The 17051-nt window shown below is 37.7% G+C and overlaps 1 protein-coding gene across 1 annotated transcript in view; it reads right to left on the bottom strand.

Annotated features, from left to right (window-relative positions):
- The window catches only part of CPO (carboxypeptidase O), a 30208-nt gene that overhangs the window by 8939 nt on the left and 4218 nt on the right, over nt 1-17051 (bottom strand). Inside the window, exons 2-5 of the mRNA XM_023217097.2 lie at nt 11059-11155; nt 4973-5074; nt 2116-2220; nt 772-882 (exon numbers count right to left, since the gene is read on the bottom strand). Of these exons, the coding sequence (XP_023072865.1) occupies nt 772-882; nt 2116-2220; nt 4973-5074; nt 11059-11155 (415 nt within the window). The remainder of the gene's footprint in view (nt 1-771; nt 883-2115; nt 2221-4972; nt 5075-11058; nt 11156-17051) is intronic.

Here is a 17051-nt window from a genome sequence, read left to right as displayed (position 1 = left end):
AAGTGATACAGGATGAAAGGGAAATAGCTTGACAGATGGAAAAAGGCCGTTCCAGGTGTGTCAGAGATGGTCTCTGCACATTTCTGGAAGCTGAAGACTGATGAATGGAGATGGGAATAAAGACAAGTGTCATCAGACAAGCTCAGAGGGAGGACTCGATTCACACACCAGGCCAGAAAGGCTGTTCCAGAGAAAGGGGCCCCTGAAGTCCTTAGGGGAGCAATGGAAAAGAGGAGGCAATGAATACTCTCTAGAAATAGGGGCTCTTATTTGAGGAGTGATAGACTTCAGGAACATTTTAAAGAGACAGTTGTCTGCTGCATAAAAAGACTTTATGTGATGTTTGCCCCCTGTGTGAATGATTGCATTGAAAAATGTAGGCTGGTTTTGTGTTTATACATTATTCATTCCCTTTATGCTTCTAGAACTGATTTGACATGGATGCAAGTTGGTACATGAATTTTTATCAATATAATCCTAATTGGGTGGCAGGCAATCCACAAACATTAAGAAGATGGAAGAGGAGAGGAAGAAACAAAGAAAAAACCTGTAATGGACTTCAACTCTAAAAAGGCCTTAGGCTTCCTCAGACCTAAACTTAATGTAGATGGTTTGATTAAAGAAGTTAAGCTGATTTTTATCCCAAATGGGGTTCCTTTCTTTACATAGGTATAAAATATTTTTAGAGCTGGAATGGCTAACATTGAAAAATTAACCTGAATTGAGCTTTAGTTCATGAATGCATCCCAAGACCAAACATGGTATACTCACAGTTGTCCAAGTGTAGATATAACCATCTATGTTAAGAACTGGAAGGACATAGAAGTCCAGGTTCCTAAGGAGCTTGCGTATCCTTGAGTTGTCTTTATAGTTTTGTAGAATCTGGAAATTTAAGAAAGAAATGTTCAGAATTATTTTGAGAAGAGATCTTTTCTCTCTTAATTTCCTACCAATTTCAACTTAATTATAAAAGATGACTGCACATCAAACCTCCACCCTCCAGCCCCCAAGCCCTCCTCCATTGTCTTATTACGGTAGTTGTTCCCAAATTTTATCACACATCAGAATCACTGAGGGACCTGTTAAGACACAGATTGCTGGCCTCTGCTCTCCCTTACCCCATTCACCTCCCACCATCCCTGTCTCCGCATGTTTCTAATTCACTAGGTTTGAAATGGAGCCCAAGACTTTGTATTTCTAGTAAGTTTACAGTTGGTATTGATACTGTTGATCTGGGGACAACACTCTGAGAACTACTCTTTACGGGTTTCTCTGTGTTTGGGTTTCTGAAAAAACTGACCAAGAAAGTATTCTGTGTTACTTTTAAAGGTTTCTTATTCCCTCAAGGGAGGATTATAAGTAATACACAAAAATTCACTATGCTGGGTATTTTCTGTATGCTAAATATCTTAATCCACACTATAGACCCATGAAGTAGTTATTTTATACTCTTTTTACAGATGAAAAACTAGAAAATTGGCCGGGCATGGTGGCTCACACCTGTAATCCCAGCACTTTGGGAGGCCAGGGCGGGTGGATCGCCTGAGATCAGGGGTTCCAGACCAGCCTGACCAACATGGAAAAACCCCATCTCTACTAAAAATACAAAATTAGCTGGGCATGGTGGTGCATGCCTGTAATACCAGCTACTCAAGAGGCTAAGGCAGGAGAATCGCTTGAACCCAGGAGGCAGAGGTTGCATTGAGCTGAGATAGCCCATTAAACTCCATCCTGGGCAACAAGAGCAAAACTCCATCTCAAAAAACCAAAACCAAAACCAAAACCAAAAACAAAACCTAGAAAATTTGCCAAATACTATTAGAAAGAGGCACAGACAGGATTCAAACTCATCTCTGACTCCATAGACATTTGTTCTTCTACGTTTAGATATGTTTACTCTCCAACAAAAATTATTTTGGATGCACTGGAGAGAGATCAGAATATTCAGTTTTCAGTGAAGTTACTCATTAATTTTATTTCACTTGAGGTGAAGGATTAGCACAGTAAAGAGTTGCATCACTAACATGTGAAAGAAGCATGGTTTGTAAGTAGCCAAGAAGTGACAGGTATTTTATGGGGGTGATTTACCAGTATGAGGAAGCTAAAGACACTTACTTCTTTGACAAACCATTGGCAAAAAGCAGGAGCAATCCATTCTCTGGCGTGAATTCCACAGTCCATCCAAATGATCTTTTTGGGATTACCAGATGGTTGGCTGATCTGGAGAAGACATCCATGCCCCATTACCAAACAATTGCTGATTATTGTAAGGCACAGTGCAAAGTTATGAGATTTTTAATTCCCCTAGAGGTCCCTTTTTTTAATCCACTCTGTTGTTCAAGAGGGAGGCAAGGATGCTAATGAGACACCCATCAATATGATTCTTTCCTCTGCTACTCTTGTTCTCCTGCCAGTTACCCTGATGGTTGTTCTCAGGACCATGCACTGACTCCCCATGGTACCCACCCCAAAAATGATCTTGCCTATACCTTAAATTATTCCCTAACTATAGATAAAGGCATAACCCCTAATCCACAAGCTAAGAGGCTAAATATGGATAAACTTTATAAAACCTTTGCACTTAGAGTTCACTTAGAGTGGTGAAGTGCACAAGAGGTAATATTCAAGAATCACAGGTCTTTAAAATGAACCCCAATCTCCACTCAAAATTCTTGAAATTTCAAATGGATTCAATTACACAAATTCCCCTTCCCCTGAGAGACTCCCTGACTCCCTGCCAGCCCAATCTTCTTTCCTTCTCCCCATTTGCTATTCTCGTACATCAGTACAGCCTCACTCTAAGGAAGATTCCCCTCTTTCAGAGGGGTGGGTGGGTGGTAATTAATCTGCTAACTGTGGATTCTCTTTGGTGAAGAGGCTGTTAACACTCCCATGCTTAGAACAGTCACGTCTGTTTTGGATTTGTAAATAGCCTAGACCACGGCTATTTGTTGAAAACCATTGGGAGCTGGGGTGATGAAGGCTCCTTTCCTCTCTATGAGAAACTTACAAAATTAAATAAATACATGACTGGATCTATCATATTCAAGGAATTTTCTCCTTTTAGCCTCATCTGTTTTCCAAATTGCCAGGACAATTCCTAATCCACCTCTTACCTTAATTTTTTTTTTTTTGAGACAGAGTCTCACTCTGTCACCCAGGCTATTGTGCTGTGGCGTGATCTCGGCTCACTGTGACCTCCACCTCCCGGGTTCAAGCAATTCTTCTGCCTCAGCCTCCCAAGTAGCTGGGACTACAGGCATGTGCTACCACGCCCAGCTAATTTTTGTATTTTTAGTAGAGATGAGGTTTTACCATGTTAGCTAGGATGGTCTTGATCTCCTGACCTCGTGATCCACCCACCTTGGCCTCCCAAAGTGCTGGGATTACAGGCGTGAGCCACTGCACCCTCTTATAATTCTCTTATAATTGTTCTCTTATAATTAGCCTTTTTATGAGTATATGTATGCTAACTACATGTTTATCTTTATCAACTCTTTATTATGTGCATGTTCTATTCTTTATAATATGCCCCAGGCAGAGGATATTTAGATGTCATTTTGGCTGCTTTAGCATAGACTTGGATGGCCTATGGAAAATCAGGTAGGCAGGTGCTCCATGCTTAATATATCAACCAGTTGCTCACATAATCCCTGGGTAAATTCTATTTCAGAGCCAATAATTTTTTAGGAGTTGTAGCTAACTCTCAAATTTAGGGCTGTACTTTGTAAATTAACACACCTACACTAAGTAGTAAGAGAGCAGTGAACTAAGTAACGCTGGTTCTTAATGTCATACTACTTTAGTAGTGGTTCTTAAACAGTGGTCCTGGACCAGTGGTATCAGCATCACCTAGAAACTTGTTAGAAATGCACTGTGGTATCGCTGCTCAGCCTTTTGGCTATGATCAAGTGTAAAAATGCACTGTGGTTCTGAAATTTGAGTGTGTATCAGAATCACCTGGAGGAAGACTTGTTAAAACAGATTGCTGGGCTCCAACCTCTGAGTTTCTGATTTAGTAAACCTTTGCAGGGACCTGAGAGTGTGCATTTGTAACAAGTCCTCAGGTGGTGGTGGTGGTAGTGGTGGTGGTGGTGGTGGTGCTGCTGCTGCTGCTGATGATGATGATGATTTAAGTGCTGCCCTTTGAAAAACCACTGGTTTGGTGCAGAGATTGTCAACTCTGGCTACACATTAGGATCACCTAGAGAGTGTTCGAAGTACGCCTGGTCCCATCCTGTAACAACTGGGTCAAAATCTCTAACCAATTTAGGTGGGGTCTAGGCATAAGGATTATTGGCAGCTCCCAGGTGATTTTAATTTGCAGCCCAAATTGAAAAATCACTGGTCTAGAACCAGGAGCCCAAGGGTCCTGGCCCTGTGGAAAAATGGCTTTTTGGTCCCAAATACTTTTGGTCATGTTGCATGCAAAAGGGGTAGGAGATGCTGGAGACCTGGTTATACCCCTGGCTATACTGACATCTGGCTATGTGGCCTTTCACAAGTCACCTCACTTCTCCAGATCTTTGTTCCCTTAACCATAAAAGGAAGAAGCTAAAAATGAAGGTTATCTGTGGTTTTCAAACATGTTTCTTTTTTTAAAAGAACATTTTAAAATTTAAAAATATAAACAAAATAACAACTTAAAATACAGATGAGAAGTGAACTGGCTCTGGTTGAAGCACGAGTGGACATTGTCCACTTCTGGGCCCTGCTGTTTTTCAGCCCCACCCCCATGGTCCCACGCAATTCTCCCAAAATCTCTTCACTCCTGAACTTGATTTCACCCAGATGATTAAGGCAAGAACATCTACGAGTTTTGAACTTCAAGAGCCCAGTTTGGGGTAGAAAAAGCAAAGTGATTCTGCATAGCCTCTTTTCCACACTTCTGATTACAGTCTCTGAATAGTAAACACATATCCTCAGATTGGATAATTCTTCCGGTAAGGTAATTCTCAGCCTTCTCACTCACCTTCAAATAATACATGGGGTGGGTCTCATAGGTCACTCCTAGGAAATGCTGTGTCACCACTTCCTTGTACTTCTCACTGATCTCTCTCATCCACTGATAGATCTGAAACAGCAAGGGAGGACTGTGTCTATCAGCAGGAATATCGTTTGCATGCCTCTGATTAAGATAACTGCTTCTTTCACTGACACATTGAACTCTGTTATCTTTGCTCTAGACTGCAACAGCTGTGTGGTAAAAGAAACAAAACGAAACCTCCCGTCTTTCCTTTTCTTTAACAATCTGTTCTCTCACCAAGTCTTAGGATCTACCATTGCACTTTCAAATAAGTTTTTAAGAATTAACAGTTTGAATAACCCACCAGTAACACTTCAGAAACATTGTATAACAGTACATCCTTCAATTGACCACCAGCCCTAGCTTTCATGTGGCACACAATCATGCCAGAAATTTCAGGTCAGGCTTATTTTGTGAGATTTTCTTCCATCTTTATGGATCCTAGTGATATCTTTTGCTGATGTCCATGTGATATGATTTGACTGTATCTCTACCCAAATCTCATCTTGAATTCTATAATCCCCACATGTCATGGGAGGGACCCTGTGGGAGGTAATTGAATCATGGGTATGGGCTTTTCCCATGCTGTTCTCATGATAGTGAATAAGTCTCACAAGATCTGATGGATTTAGAAGGTGCTACCCCCAACCCCCTTCGCTCTGCACTTCTCCTTGCTGCCACCATGTGAAGAAGGACTTGTTTGTTTCCCCTTCCACCATGATTATAGTTTCCTGAGGCCTCCCCAGCCCTGCTGAACTGTGAATCAATTAAATCTCTTTCCTTTATGAATTACCCAGTCTCTTGTATGTCTTCATAGCATTGTGAAAATGGACTAATACAGTATATTGGTACTAGTAGAGTAGGGTCCTTCTATAAGGATACCTGAAAATGTGGACACGACTTTGGAACTGGGTAAAAGGCAGAGGTTGGGAACAGTTTGGAGGGCCCAGTAGAAGAAAGAAAAATGTGGAAAAGTTTGGAACTTCCTAGAGACTTGTTGAATGGCTTTGACCAAAATACTGGTAGTGATATGGACAATAAAGCCCAGGCTGAGGTGGTCTCAGATGGAGATAAGGAACTTGCTGAGAATTTAAGCAAAGGTGACTCTTGTTATGCTTTAGCAAAGAGACAGGAGGCATTTTGCCCCTGCCCTAGAGATCCGTGGAACTTTGAACTTGAGAGAGATGATTTAGGGTATCTGGAGGAAGAAATTTCTAGGAGTAAAGCATTCAAGAGGTGACAAAGCATAAAGATTTGGAAAATTTGCAGCCTGACAATGCAATAGAAAAGAAAAACTAATCTTCCGGGGAGAAATTCAAGCCTGCTGCAGAAATTTGCATAAGTAATCAGGAGCCAATTGTTAATCACCAAGAGAATGGGAAAATGTCTCCAGGGCATGTGAGAGACCTTCACAGCATCCCCTCCCATCACAGGCCTGGTGGTCTAGGAGGAAAAATTGGTATCATGGGCCGGATTCAGGGCCCCCCTGTTCTGTGCAGCATAGGAACTTGGTGCTCTGTGTCCTAGCTGCTTCAGCCATGGCTAAAAGGGGCCAAGGTACAGCTCAGGCCATGACTTCAGAGGGTGAAAGCCCAAAGCCTTGGCAGCTGCCACATGGTATTGAGCCTGCAGGTGCACAGAAGTCAAGAACTGAGGTTTGGGAACCTCCACCTAGATTTCAGAGGATCCCTGTAAATGCCTGGATATCCAGGCAGAAGTGTGGTACAAGGGCAGAGCCCTCATGAAGAACCTCATGAAGAACTGCTAGGGCAGTTCAGAAGGGAAATGTGGGGTTGGAACCCCACACAGAGTCCCCACTGGGGCCCTGCCTAGTAGAGCTGTGAGAAGGGGGTCACCATCCTCCGGACCCGAGAATGGTAGATCCACTGACAACTTGCACCATGCACCTGGAAAAACTGCAGACCCTCAATGCCAGCCCATGAAAGCAGCCAGGAGTGGGGCTGTACCTTGCAAAGGCACAGGGACAGAACAGTCCAAGGTTGTAGGAGCCCACCTCTTGCATCAGCATGACCTGGATGTGAGACATGGAGTCAAGGGAGATTATTTTGGAGCTTTAAGATTTAATTACTGCTCTATTGGATTTCAGACTTGCTTGGGGCCTGTGGCCCCTTTGTTTTGGCCAATTTTTATTCCATTTGGAATGGTTATATTTACCCAATGCCTGTACCCCCATTGTATCTAGGAAGTAACTGACTTGCTTTCGATTTTAAAGGCTCATAGGTGGAAGGGGCTTGCCTTGTCTCAGATGAGACTTTGGACTGTGGACTTTTGAGTTAATGCTGAAATGAGTTAAGACTTTGTGGGACTGTTGGGAAGGCATGATTGGTTTTGAAATGTGACAACATGAGATTTGGGAAGGGCCAGTGGTGGAATACATTGGTTTGGTTGTGTCCCCTCTCAAAACTCATCTTGAATTGTAGTTTCCATAATCCCCATATGTCATGGGAGGAACCTGGTGGGATGTGATTGAATCATGGGGTGGGAGACAAGCTTTCCTGAGCTGTTCTCATGATAGTGAATAAGTCTTGGGAGACCTGATGGTTTTATAAAGGGCAGTTCCCTTGCACACACTCTCTTGCCTGCTGCCCCCATGTAAGACATACCTTTGCTCCTCCTTCACATTCCACCATGATTGTGAGGCCTCCCCAGCCATGTGGAACTGTGAGTCCATTAAACCTCTTTCCTTTATAAATTACCCAGTCTCAAGTATGTCCTTATAGCAGCATGAGAACGGACTAATACACCATGGTTCCAAGATTAGAGAAGACCTGAGTATGGCCCTCTCACGTGTTCTCACATGCCAACAGAAGTTTCTGTATCAAGTCCTAAGCTAGTTGTTTTGATTCAATTGAGTAGACCTGAATAGTGGCTGATTTACTTACAAGTCTTATGTTGTGCTTAGAAAGAGTTCTTACACCTTGGTCTGGAAGTCCATAACTTGGGGTTCCGTAACAGTGAATGCAATAAGAAAATTCACAAACATAAGACATATTCAGACAATCATCAGCATTTCACACCTCTTACAATCAATTTCTATATAGTTGATATCTCTGACAGACAACAACCAAGAGTTATAGTAAATATAGTAAATAATATAACTATTTTATATATATATTTATATATAATATATTATATTTTTATAATATTTTATATTATATTTTTATAATATAATATAAAATAATTTTATATTATATTCATATATAAATATAACTATATTTAGTAAATTATAAACTATTATTTACTAAATATAGTAAATAATATAGTTATTATATATAGTTATATATAGTTAATTGGCCGGGCGTGGTGGCTCACACCTGTAATCCCAGCACTTTGGGAGGCCAAGGTGGGTGGATCAAGAGGTCAGGAGTTCAAGACCAACCTGGCAAAGATGGTGAAACCCTATCTCTAATAAAAATACAAAAAAATTAGCTGGGCATGGTAGCTGGTGCCTGTAATCTCAGCTACTCAGGAGGCTGAGGCAGAGAACTGCTTGAACCCAGGAAGTAGAGGTTGCAGTGAGCTGAGATTGCCCACTGCACTCCAGCCTGGGCGACAGAGCAAGACTCCATCTCAAAAAAAAAAAATAGTTAATTGAGGGATAACAAATATCCTATTTGAAAATTGTTATATCTCAATTGACATTCATTTTAGCATGGGATAGGTATAGATAAAATTTATTATAACGGTAATAATACTTACTCGAGTGAGGGTATTTTCATTTCAGTCTATTCACTGAAAAGAATAACAGCTTACCACATGTGTAGTTGCGTTTATATCTGTGATGGGACTAGGTCAGATACAGATGCCTTAAGTCTTGAGAGAGCTACAAAGAGTAGCCAGTAGCAGCAACAAATATTTTTTATTTATTGCTTGTTCAGTACATAGTAGTATTGTTTATTTCATTTACTCTCACAACAGTGCTACAAGATAGATACTACTATTTCTGTTTCACAGATGAGGAAGCTGAGGATTAAAAAGTTTAAGTGTCTTTGTGAAAGTCACACTGACAGCAAGTGCTCAAGCCAGGTGTGAACACATCTCTGATACCAGGTCATAAAGTGTCCATGGGCCATACAGGACCTTTTCAAAATTGTAGAACTTTCAGTACTTTGGGGTGACTACTATATAAGAAAGTGTAAATCTTTTCTTGTACTAGTTGAAAAAAATTCTGGAAAATATGAATATATTCCCAAATGCTGAGAGATTAAATTGGTAAAGGTCATTTGAAGGGCAAATTGTGCATTTATATAAAAATGTAGACATGCCCAATATGACCCAGCAACTCTATTTTTAGAAATTTATACCTCAAGAAAGATTTGCATAATGTCACATACATACACACATACACACATGTACATAGGTAGAAGCTAATTTTTCACTGTATCCAATTTTGGAAACCACTAAACTTATCTTAATAGCCATACACATATTTCTTTTTTGGGGAGAGAAGCTATGATTCAGTTTATTTTCATATAAATTATAAAACATCAAATAATATTTTGACCTTTCCAGTTTTACTGTATGGAGATTACAGAGGGTGTGTTTGTAAGGTATAATTTACATGGTCTTGTCTATTTATACTTAAAAGGTACATTCAACATAATTTTTTTTGGTTCCATCCCCTTTTTTTAAAAATTATACTTTAAGCTCTAGGATACATGTTCACAACATGCAGGTTTGTTACGTAGGTATACATGTGCCAGGTTGGTTTGCTTCACCCATCAACTCGCCATTTACATTAGGTATATCTCCTAATGCTGTCCCTCCCCCAGACCCCCACCCCCCTACTGGCCCTGGTGTGTGATGTTCCCCTCTCTGTGTCCATGTGTTCTCACTATTCAGCTCCCACTTATGAGTGAGAACATGTGGTGTTTAGTTTTCTGTCCTTGTGATAGTATGTTTAGAATGATGGTTTCCAGCTTTATCCATGTCCCTGCAAAGGACATGAATTCATCCTTTTTTATGGCTGCGTAGCATTCCATGGTGTATAGGTGCCACATTTTCTTAATCCAGTCTATTATTGATGGACATTTGGGTTGGTTCCAAGTCTTTGCTATTGTGAATAGTGCCACAGTAAACATACATGTGCCTGTGTCTTTATCATAGAATGATTTATAATCCTTTGGGTATATGCCCAGTAATGGGATTGCAGGTCAAGTGGTATTTCTAGTTCTAGATCCTTGAGGAATCACCACACTCTCTTCCACAGTGGTTGGACTAATTTACACTCCCACCAACAGTGTAAAATCATTCATATTTTTCCACAACCTCTCCAGCATCTGTTGTTTCCTGACTTTTTAATGATTGCCATTCTAACTGGCGTGAGATGGTATCTCATCGTGGTTTTAATTTGCATTTCTCTAATGACCAGTGATGATGAGCTTTTTTTCATATGTCTGTTGGCTGCATAAATGTCTTCTTTTGAGGAGTGTCTGTTCATATCCTTTGCCCACTTTTTGATGGGGATTTTTTTTCTTGTAAATTTGTTTAAGTTCTTTGTAGATTCTGGATATTAGCCCTTTGTCAGATGCATAGATTATAAAAAAAATTTTAAAGTTTTCTCCTCTTAAGAACTACTGCATGTGTCCTGTAAATCCTACAAAAAATACATTTTCAGCTAAATATGATTCGGTCAGAAGGCTTCTCCACCTCACACTCATATAAACAGCAATGCTGGCCAGCTTAATTAAACTTGCTAAGAACTTGACAAACAAAAATAAAATTTAATTCTGGTTCATGTTCACAGCAGCAAAACTGGCTCATTGGGATGTTCTTGGCCATTTTCTTTTTGTTGCTAATTTTTTAAAATTTCATATCACCAGCTTTTACAGCTTCAGTGGTGGTGGTGGGTGGGGAGATGTTCAGGAATCCCTTGAACTCAATGTATTGACAGATCTTAACATCACATTTTCAGCCTCTCTGATGCATGGATATTAATAGTGAACCATTCTTTGCCTGCTCCAAAGTGGGTTGTGACAACCACCAACCTCCCGCCATGTGTCCTTCCTTACCTCTCCCATGGAGTGGTATATGTTATAGGAATACGTCTCCAGGCTCCGTGGACTGACTGGCTTGTCCACAATCTCTTGTCTGTGTTGTGCTAAGGATCTGCAAAGGAAAGAAAGTAAGAGGAAAAGCAGTGATGAAACTGGGATATCCTGAGGGTTGGTGGGTTGATGAAAAAGGTAGTAGAATCAGTGTGCACAGGATTTGGAGGACAAAGGCCTGTGTTGGAGTCCTTGGGTCTGTGACTTACTAATTGTGAGACCTTAGGCAGCCATTGAGCCACTCTGAGCTGAAGTTTCTTCATCTGTAGAGTGAGGACAATTATTCCAACCTTGCAGGGAAGCTAGGATAATTCAACAAAACGTTGTAGATAAAAATAAAATTTGTATATGAAATAATAACTAAGATTTATTGAAGTGAAACTTACAAGACATGCACTGTTCTAAGCAATTTAAATCTCATTTACTTCTCTCTAAAACTCTGAGATAGGTACTCTTGTTATCTCCATTTCAGAGATGAAGAAACTGAATCACAGGGAAAATGTTATTAGGGATTTAAACTCTGACAGTCTGACTGAAGACCCTGCAATATTAACCACTGTACTGCATCTAATGGTGAGAACTAATCTATTTTTGCAATGGCATATCTTTTTAAAAATAAACCTTATTATTTAGCAAACTTTTAGGTTCACATAAAAATTAAGCAGAAAATACAGATAGTTCCCATTTACCCGCTATTCTCACACATGCAGAATCTTCCCCGCTATAGACATCCCACACCACAATGATACGTTGGTCAGAATCAGTGGACTGACTTTGACACATCATTATCACCCAACATCATCCATTATTTATATTAGGGCTCATTCTTTGTACATTGAATGGATTCTGACAAATGTTTGATGACACATATTTACCATTATAGTATAATACTAAATTGTTTTGTTTTGTTTTTGAAACAGGGTCTCACTTTGTCACCCAAGCTGGACTGCAATGGCATGATTATAGCTCACTGCAGCCTTGGGCTCTGGACTCAGAATATCCTCCTACCTCAGCCTCTCAATTAATTGGCACTACAGATGCAAGCCACTACACTCTGCAAATTTTTAATTTTTGTAGAGACAAGGTCTCACTGTGTTGCTCAGGCTGGTCTCAAACTCCTGACCTCAAGCAATCCTCCTGCTGCAGCCTCTCAAAGTGCTGGAATTATAAGTGTGAGCCACTGAGCCAAGCACAAAATAGTTTTAATGCCTTAGAAATCCTCTGTATTCTTCCAATTTATCCCTCTCTTTCCCTAACCCCTGGCAACTACTGCTATGTTTACTTCTCCAAAGTTTTGTCTTTTCGGAATGTAACATAGTTGGACTCACAGTATGCAGCCTTTTCAGGTTGACTTCTTTCACTAAATAATATGCATTTAAGTTTCCTCCATGTCTTGTCATGGCTTCATAAGCTAATTTCTTTATTAGCACTGTGTGATATTCCATTGTCTGGATATACCACAGTTTATTTATCCTTACTCATCTACTGAAGAACACCTTGGCTGCTTCCAAGATATGGCAATTATGAATAAAGCTGCTATAGTCATCCCTGTACAGGTTTTGGTGTTGACATGTTTTCAGTTCATTTGGATAAATACTAAAGAGTGCAATAGTTGGATTATATGGTAAGAGTTTGTTTAGCCTTGTAAGAAATTGCCAAACTGTCTTGCAAAGTGGCTGTACCATTTTGAATTCTCACCAGCAACGAATGAGAGTTCCTGTTGCTCCACATCCTTGTCAGCATTTAGTGTTGTCATTTGTTTTATAGTGTTTTGGATTTTGGTCATTCTAATAGGTGTGAAGTATTATCTTCTTGTTTTATTAACAAATATTATTATCTTGTTTTAATTTGTGATTTCCTAGTGACATATGATGTGGAATATCTTTTTTTATGTTTACTTGCTATCTCTATATTTTCTTTGGTGAGATGTCTGTTCAAGTCTTTTGCCAATTTTTTAATCAAGTTATTCTTTTTCTTGTTGCTGAATTTTAAGAGTTCTTTATATATTTTGGATAACAGTCCTTTATCGGATGTGTGTTTTGCAAATATAGTCTGTCAGTTTGTGGCTTATCTTCTTGTTTCTTAACTTTGTCTTTTGCAAAGTAGAAGTTTCCAATTTTAATGAAGTCTAGCTTATCAATTCTTGCTTTCATGGGTTGTGCCATGTGTATTGTATCTAAAAACTCATCACCATAACCAAAGTCATCTAGGTTTTCTCTTATGTTATCTTCTAGAGTTTTATAGTTTTGCGTTTTCTATTTAGGTCTATTAGACATTTTGAGTTAATATTTGTGAAGGTGCAATGTCTATGTCTAGATTCACTTATTTTGCATTTGGATGTCTAGTTGTTCCAGCACTATTTGCTGAAAAGACTATTTTGTTCCTTTGTCAAACATCTTTTGACTATATTTATGTAGGTTTATTTATGGGATCCCTGTTTTCTCCCTTTGACTCATTTGTTAATTTTGTTGCCAATAACACCTATCTTGATTACTGTGGCTTTATATTAAGTCTTGAGGTTGGGTACTGTCAGTCCTTTGACTTTGTTCTTCTCTTTCAATATTGAGTTGAATATTTGGGGTCTTTCACTTTTCCATAAAAACTTTATAATCAGTTTGTCAATAACCACTAAATAACTTGCTATCAAGTTGGGAAGAACTGACATCTTAACAGTATTCAGTCTTCCTGTCTATGAACATGGACTTTCCATTTGTTTAGTTCTTCTTTGATCTCTTTCATTAGAGTTTTTTAATTTTCTTCATATAGATCTTGTACAAATTTTGTTAGATTTATACTTAAGTATTTTATTTTGAGGCATGCTAATGTAAATGGTAACTTATTTTTAATTTGATATTTTACTTGTCCATTGATGTTACATAGGAAATCAATTGACTTTCTAATATTAACTTTGTATCCTACAACTTTGCTATAATTGCTTATTCCAGGAGACTTTTTTATTGTTGATTCTTTCTGATTTCTGCATTGACAATCATGTCATCTTCAAACAAAGACAGTATTATTTCTTTCTTCCCAATCTGTATACTTTTTATTTTCTTTTCTTGTCTTATTACATTAGCTAGGACTTTCAGTACAATGTTGAAAAAGAGTGCTGAGAGGGAACATCCTTGCCTTGACCTTAGTAGGAAAGCTTCTAGTTTTTCATCATTAAGTATAATGTTAACTGTAGATTTTTTGGAGATGTTGTTTATCAAGTTGAGGAAGTTCCCTACCACCTTTTTAATCATGAATGTGTGTTAGATTTTGTCAAATGCTTTTTCTATATGTATTTATATAATCATGTTATGTTTCTTCTTTCAGCCTGTGGGTAGAACAGATAGTATTAATTGATTTTTTTGAATGTCAAACCAGACTTGCATACCTGGGACAAATTCCACTTGGTTATGGTGTCTAATTCTTTTTATACATTGCTGAATTTGATTTGCCAATATTTTATTGAGGATTTTTCTATCTGTGTTCGTGAGAGATATTGATCTGTAATTTTCTTTTTCTTTAATTCTTTGATTTTGGTGTTAAGATAATACTGATCTCATAAAATGAGTTAGGAAGTATTTTCTCTGCTTCTATTTCTAGAAGAGATTGCAGAGAATTGGTGTAATTTCTTCCTTAAATGTTTGGCAGAATTCACCAGTGAACCTATCTTGGCCTGGTGCTTTCTGTTTTATAAGATTATTGATTATCTTTAAAAAAATTTTTTTTTAATTTTTTAAATATTTATTTATTTATTTAGTTTGAGTCAGAGTTTTGCTCTTGTTGCCCATGCTGGGGTGCAATGGTGTGATCTCGGCTCACTGCAACCTCCGCCTCTCAGGTTCAAGCGATCCTCCTGCCTCAGACTCCCAAGTAGCTGGGATTACAGGCGCCTGCCACCATGTCTGGCTAATTAACTATCTATTCAAATTTTTAATAGATATGGGCTTATTCCTAATGTCTATTTATGCTTTATTTTTTAACAAACAGCTTAATAGAGCTACTCAGTGCCGCCTCTTTACCAGATACTGTGCTCACACCAAAGAGAAACATTCATGCACAGTATATAATTTTATTCTCACTACAACTCTGTAAATTGTTATTCTCCATATGTTACAAATGAGGAAACTGAGACCAAGAGAAATTAGGTAATTTGCAAAGAGTCACAGAGCTAGTAAGTCATACACCTAATATTCTATCTCTAAGCCACACAAACATTTGTTGAATTACTTAGTTTCCTAGTTTAAATGCTTTATGTAAGCAAGAAATGGGGTTATATTTTTATTGTCAGGGCATATTAAGTGGTAATTCATTTACCCAGCAAATATGTACAGAATGACTACTATGTTAATGGCATTGGAGTGTGAACTTGTGGAGCTACTGGGGTACAAACTTTTGTATAGTGATCCTGAGTTGCAATGAAGTGTGTTAGAGATCTAATTAGCTAATATTTCTATGACTTTTACCTATTCTTCTACATTTTCTTGAGCATTCAAAAAATGCTCAAAATAATATTGTATCTTCTCTTTCTCTAAGTCTTCATTTCTTTGTTTGTAAAATGGGAATAATAATAGTACTTTCCCAAGGGGTTTTTATGAGGATTCAATAAGATCATCTGTGTTTAACAATGAGCACAATATCTGACACATAGTCAATTCCTAGTAAGTGTTAAAATACAATTCAAAACAAAGCAACAGCCCTATTTTGCTTCACGATATTAAAAATAAAAATTGTACAAAGAATAATTTAGCCATCCAACTAGTATTATCCTTAAATAATGCCAAACTACAAAATATTTTGATAGAATTAATTAAAACGCAAGTTCCAGTTATATCTATGTAAGTCCTAATTTTATTTTTTTTCTGGTTCACTTAGCATCATGTACCACATTAAGCTACTTGAATGGAAATCAATTTCTCCACACAATTCCACTACTTTAAACTTAGAGTTAGATTTATTATTAATTGTTAGTAATATTAATAATAATTTGAACTTAACAGAAGCTCTTTGTCCTCAAAATTAAAAATGTTTTATTACATTGTTGAATGAAGTTTGACCTATTTGCTTGTCCAAATAAAAAGACAATCTCAATGTCTTCATGAGATAAGATTGTCTAAATAATTGATTAAAACAATAAAAATGAATTTTAAAAGAAGATTAAAAGAAATAAATGTTATTTATATTGTAATAGTTGAGAAACAATTATCTTCTTCATGTTACTCACAAATGTATTTCTAATATTTACCATTCATTTGATTTTTTAATAAACAAGGGTGCTTTGGAGTGAGAAATTTTAATATAAAAATATATACTAGTGGAAGTAATATGTTGAGACTGATTGCTTTACAAAAGATTATCATTTTGTAAAGAAAATATGTGTATTTTCTGTTGTATTTAAAATTCATAAAAATTCATTCTTAACATACATTTTCAGGAGCACATTTCATGTCTTTATAAACTAATCAGCAAATATGTATATTTTATACTAACAATAGTTAACCTTACTGAGTACTATATGCTAGGCAGTGGTCAAAGCACTTTATATTATTATCTTATTTAACTCACTCAACAACCCAGTGGCTATATACTCTTACTACTCTATGCAAAAGTAGTAATAGGTAGTAGTAATTGAAAAGAAGATTTCTTTCTTGCAGAATTAAAAATCTACTTAAGACAATATGACATAAACACATCAAAAGCAAAATAACTTAGCCATTAAATAACAAGACATAAGGTATAAGCTAGTGTCTGATTAACTACCCATTAAATGGTGCACAAAGTGTATTAAGGTCAGGAGAGGCAGAATTCCAAACTCAAGCATAGCCAATAATAACAACCAATATTTTACTAGCAATTGTGTATGCTAGAAACTGTTCTAAAAACTTGATATCTATATCATGTCTGTCCATCTATCTGTTTATAATCTATCTATCTATCTATCTATCTATCTATCTATCTATCTATCTATC

This window comes from Piliocolobus tephrosceles, chromosome 11 (genome assembly GCF_002776525.5).
Source record: "Piliocolobus tephrosceles isolate RC106 chromosome 11, ASM277652v3, whole genome shotgun sequence".
Taxonomy (NCBI): domain Eukaryota; kingdom Metazoa; phylum Chordata; class Mammalia; order Primates; family Cercopithecidae; genus Piliocolobus; species Piliocolobus tephrosceles.
Note: the sequence above shows the minus strand (reverse complement) of the source record. Positions and strands in the feature narration are given on the sequence as shown.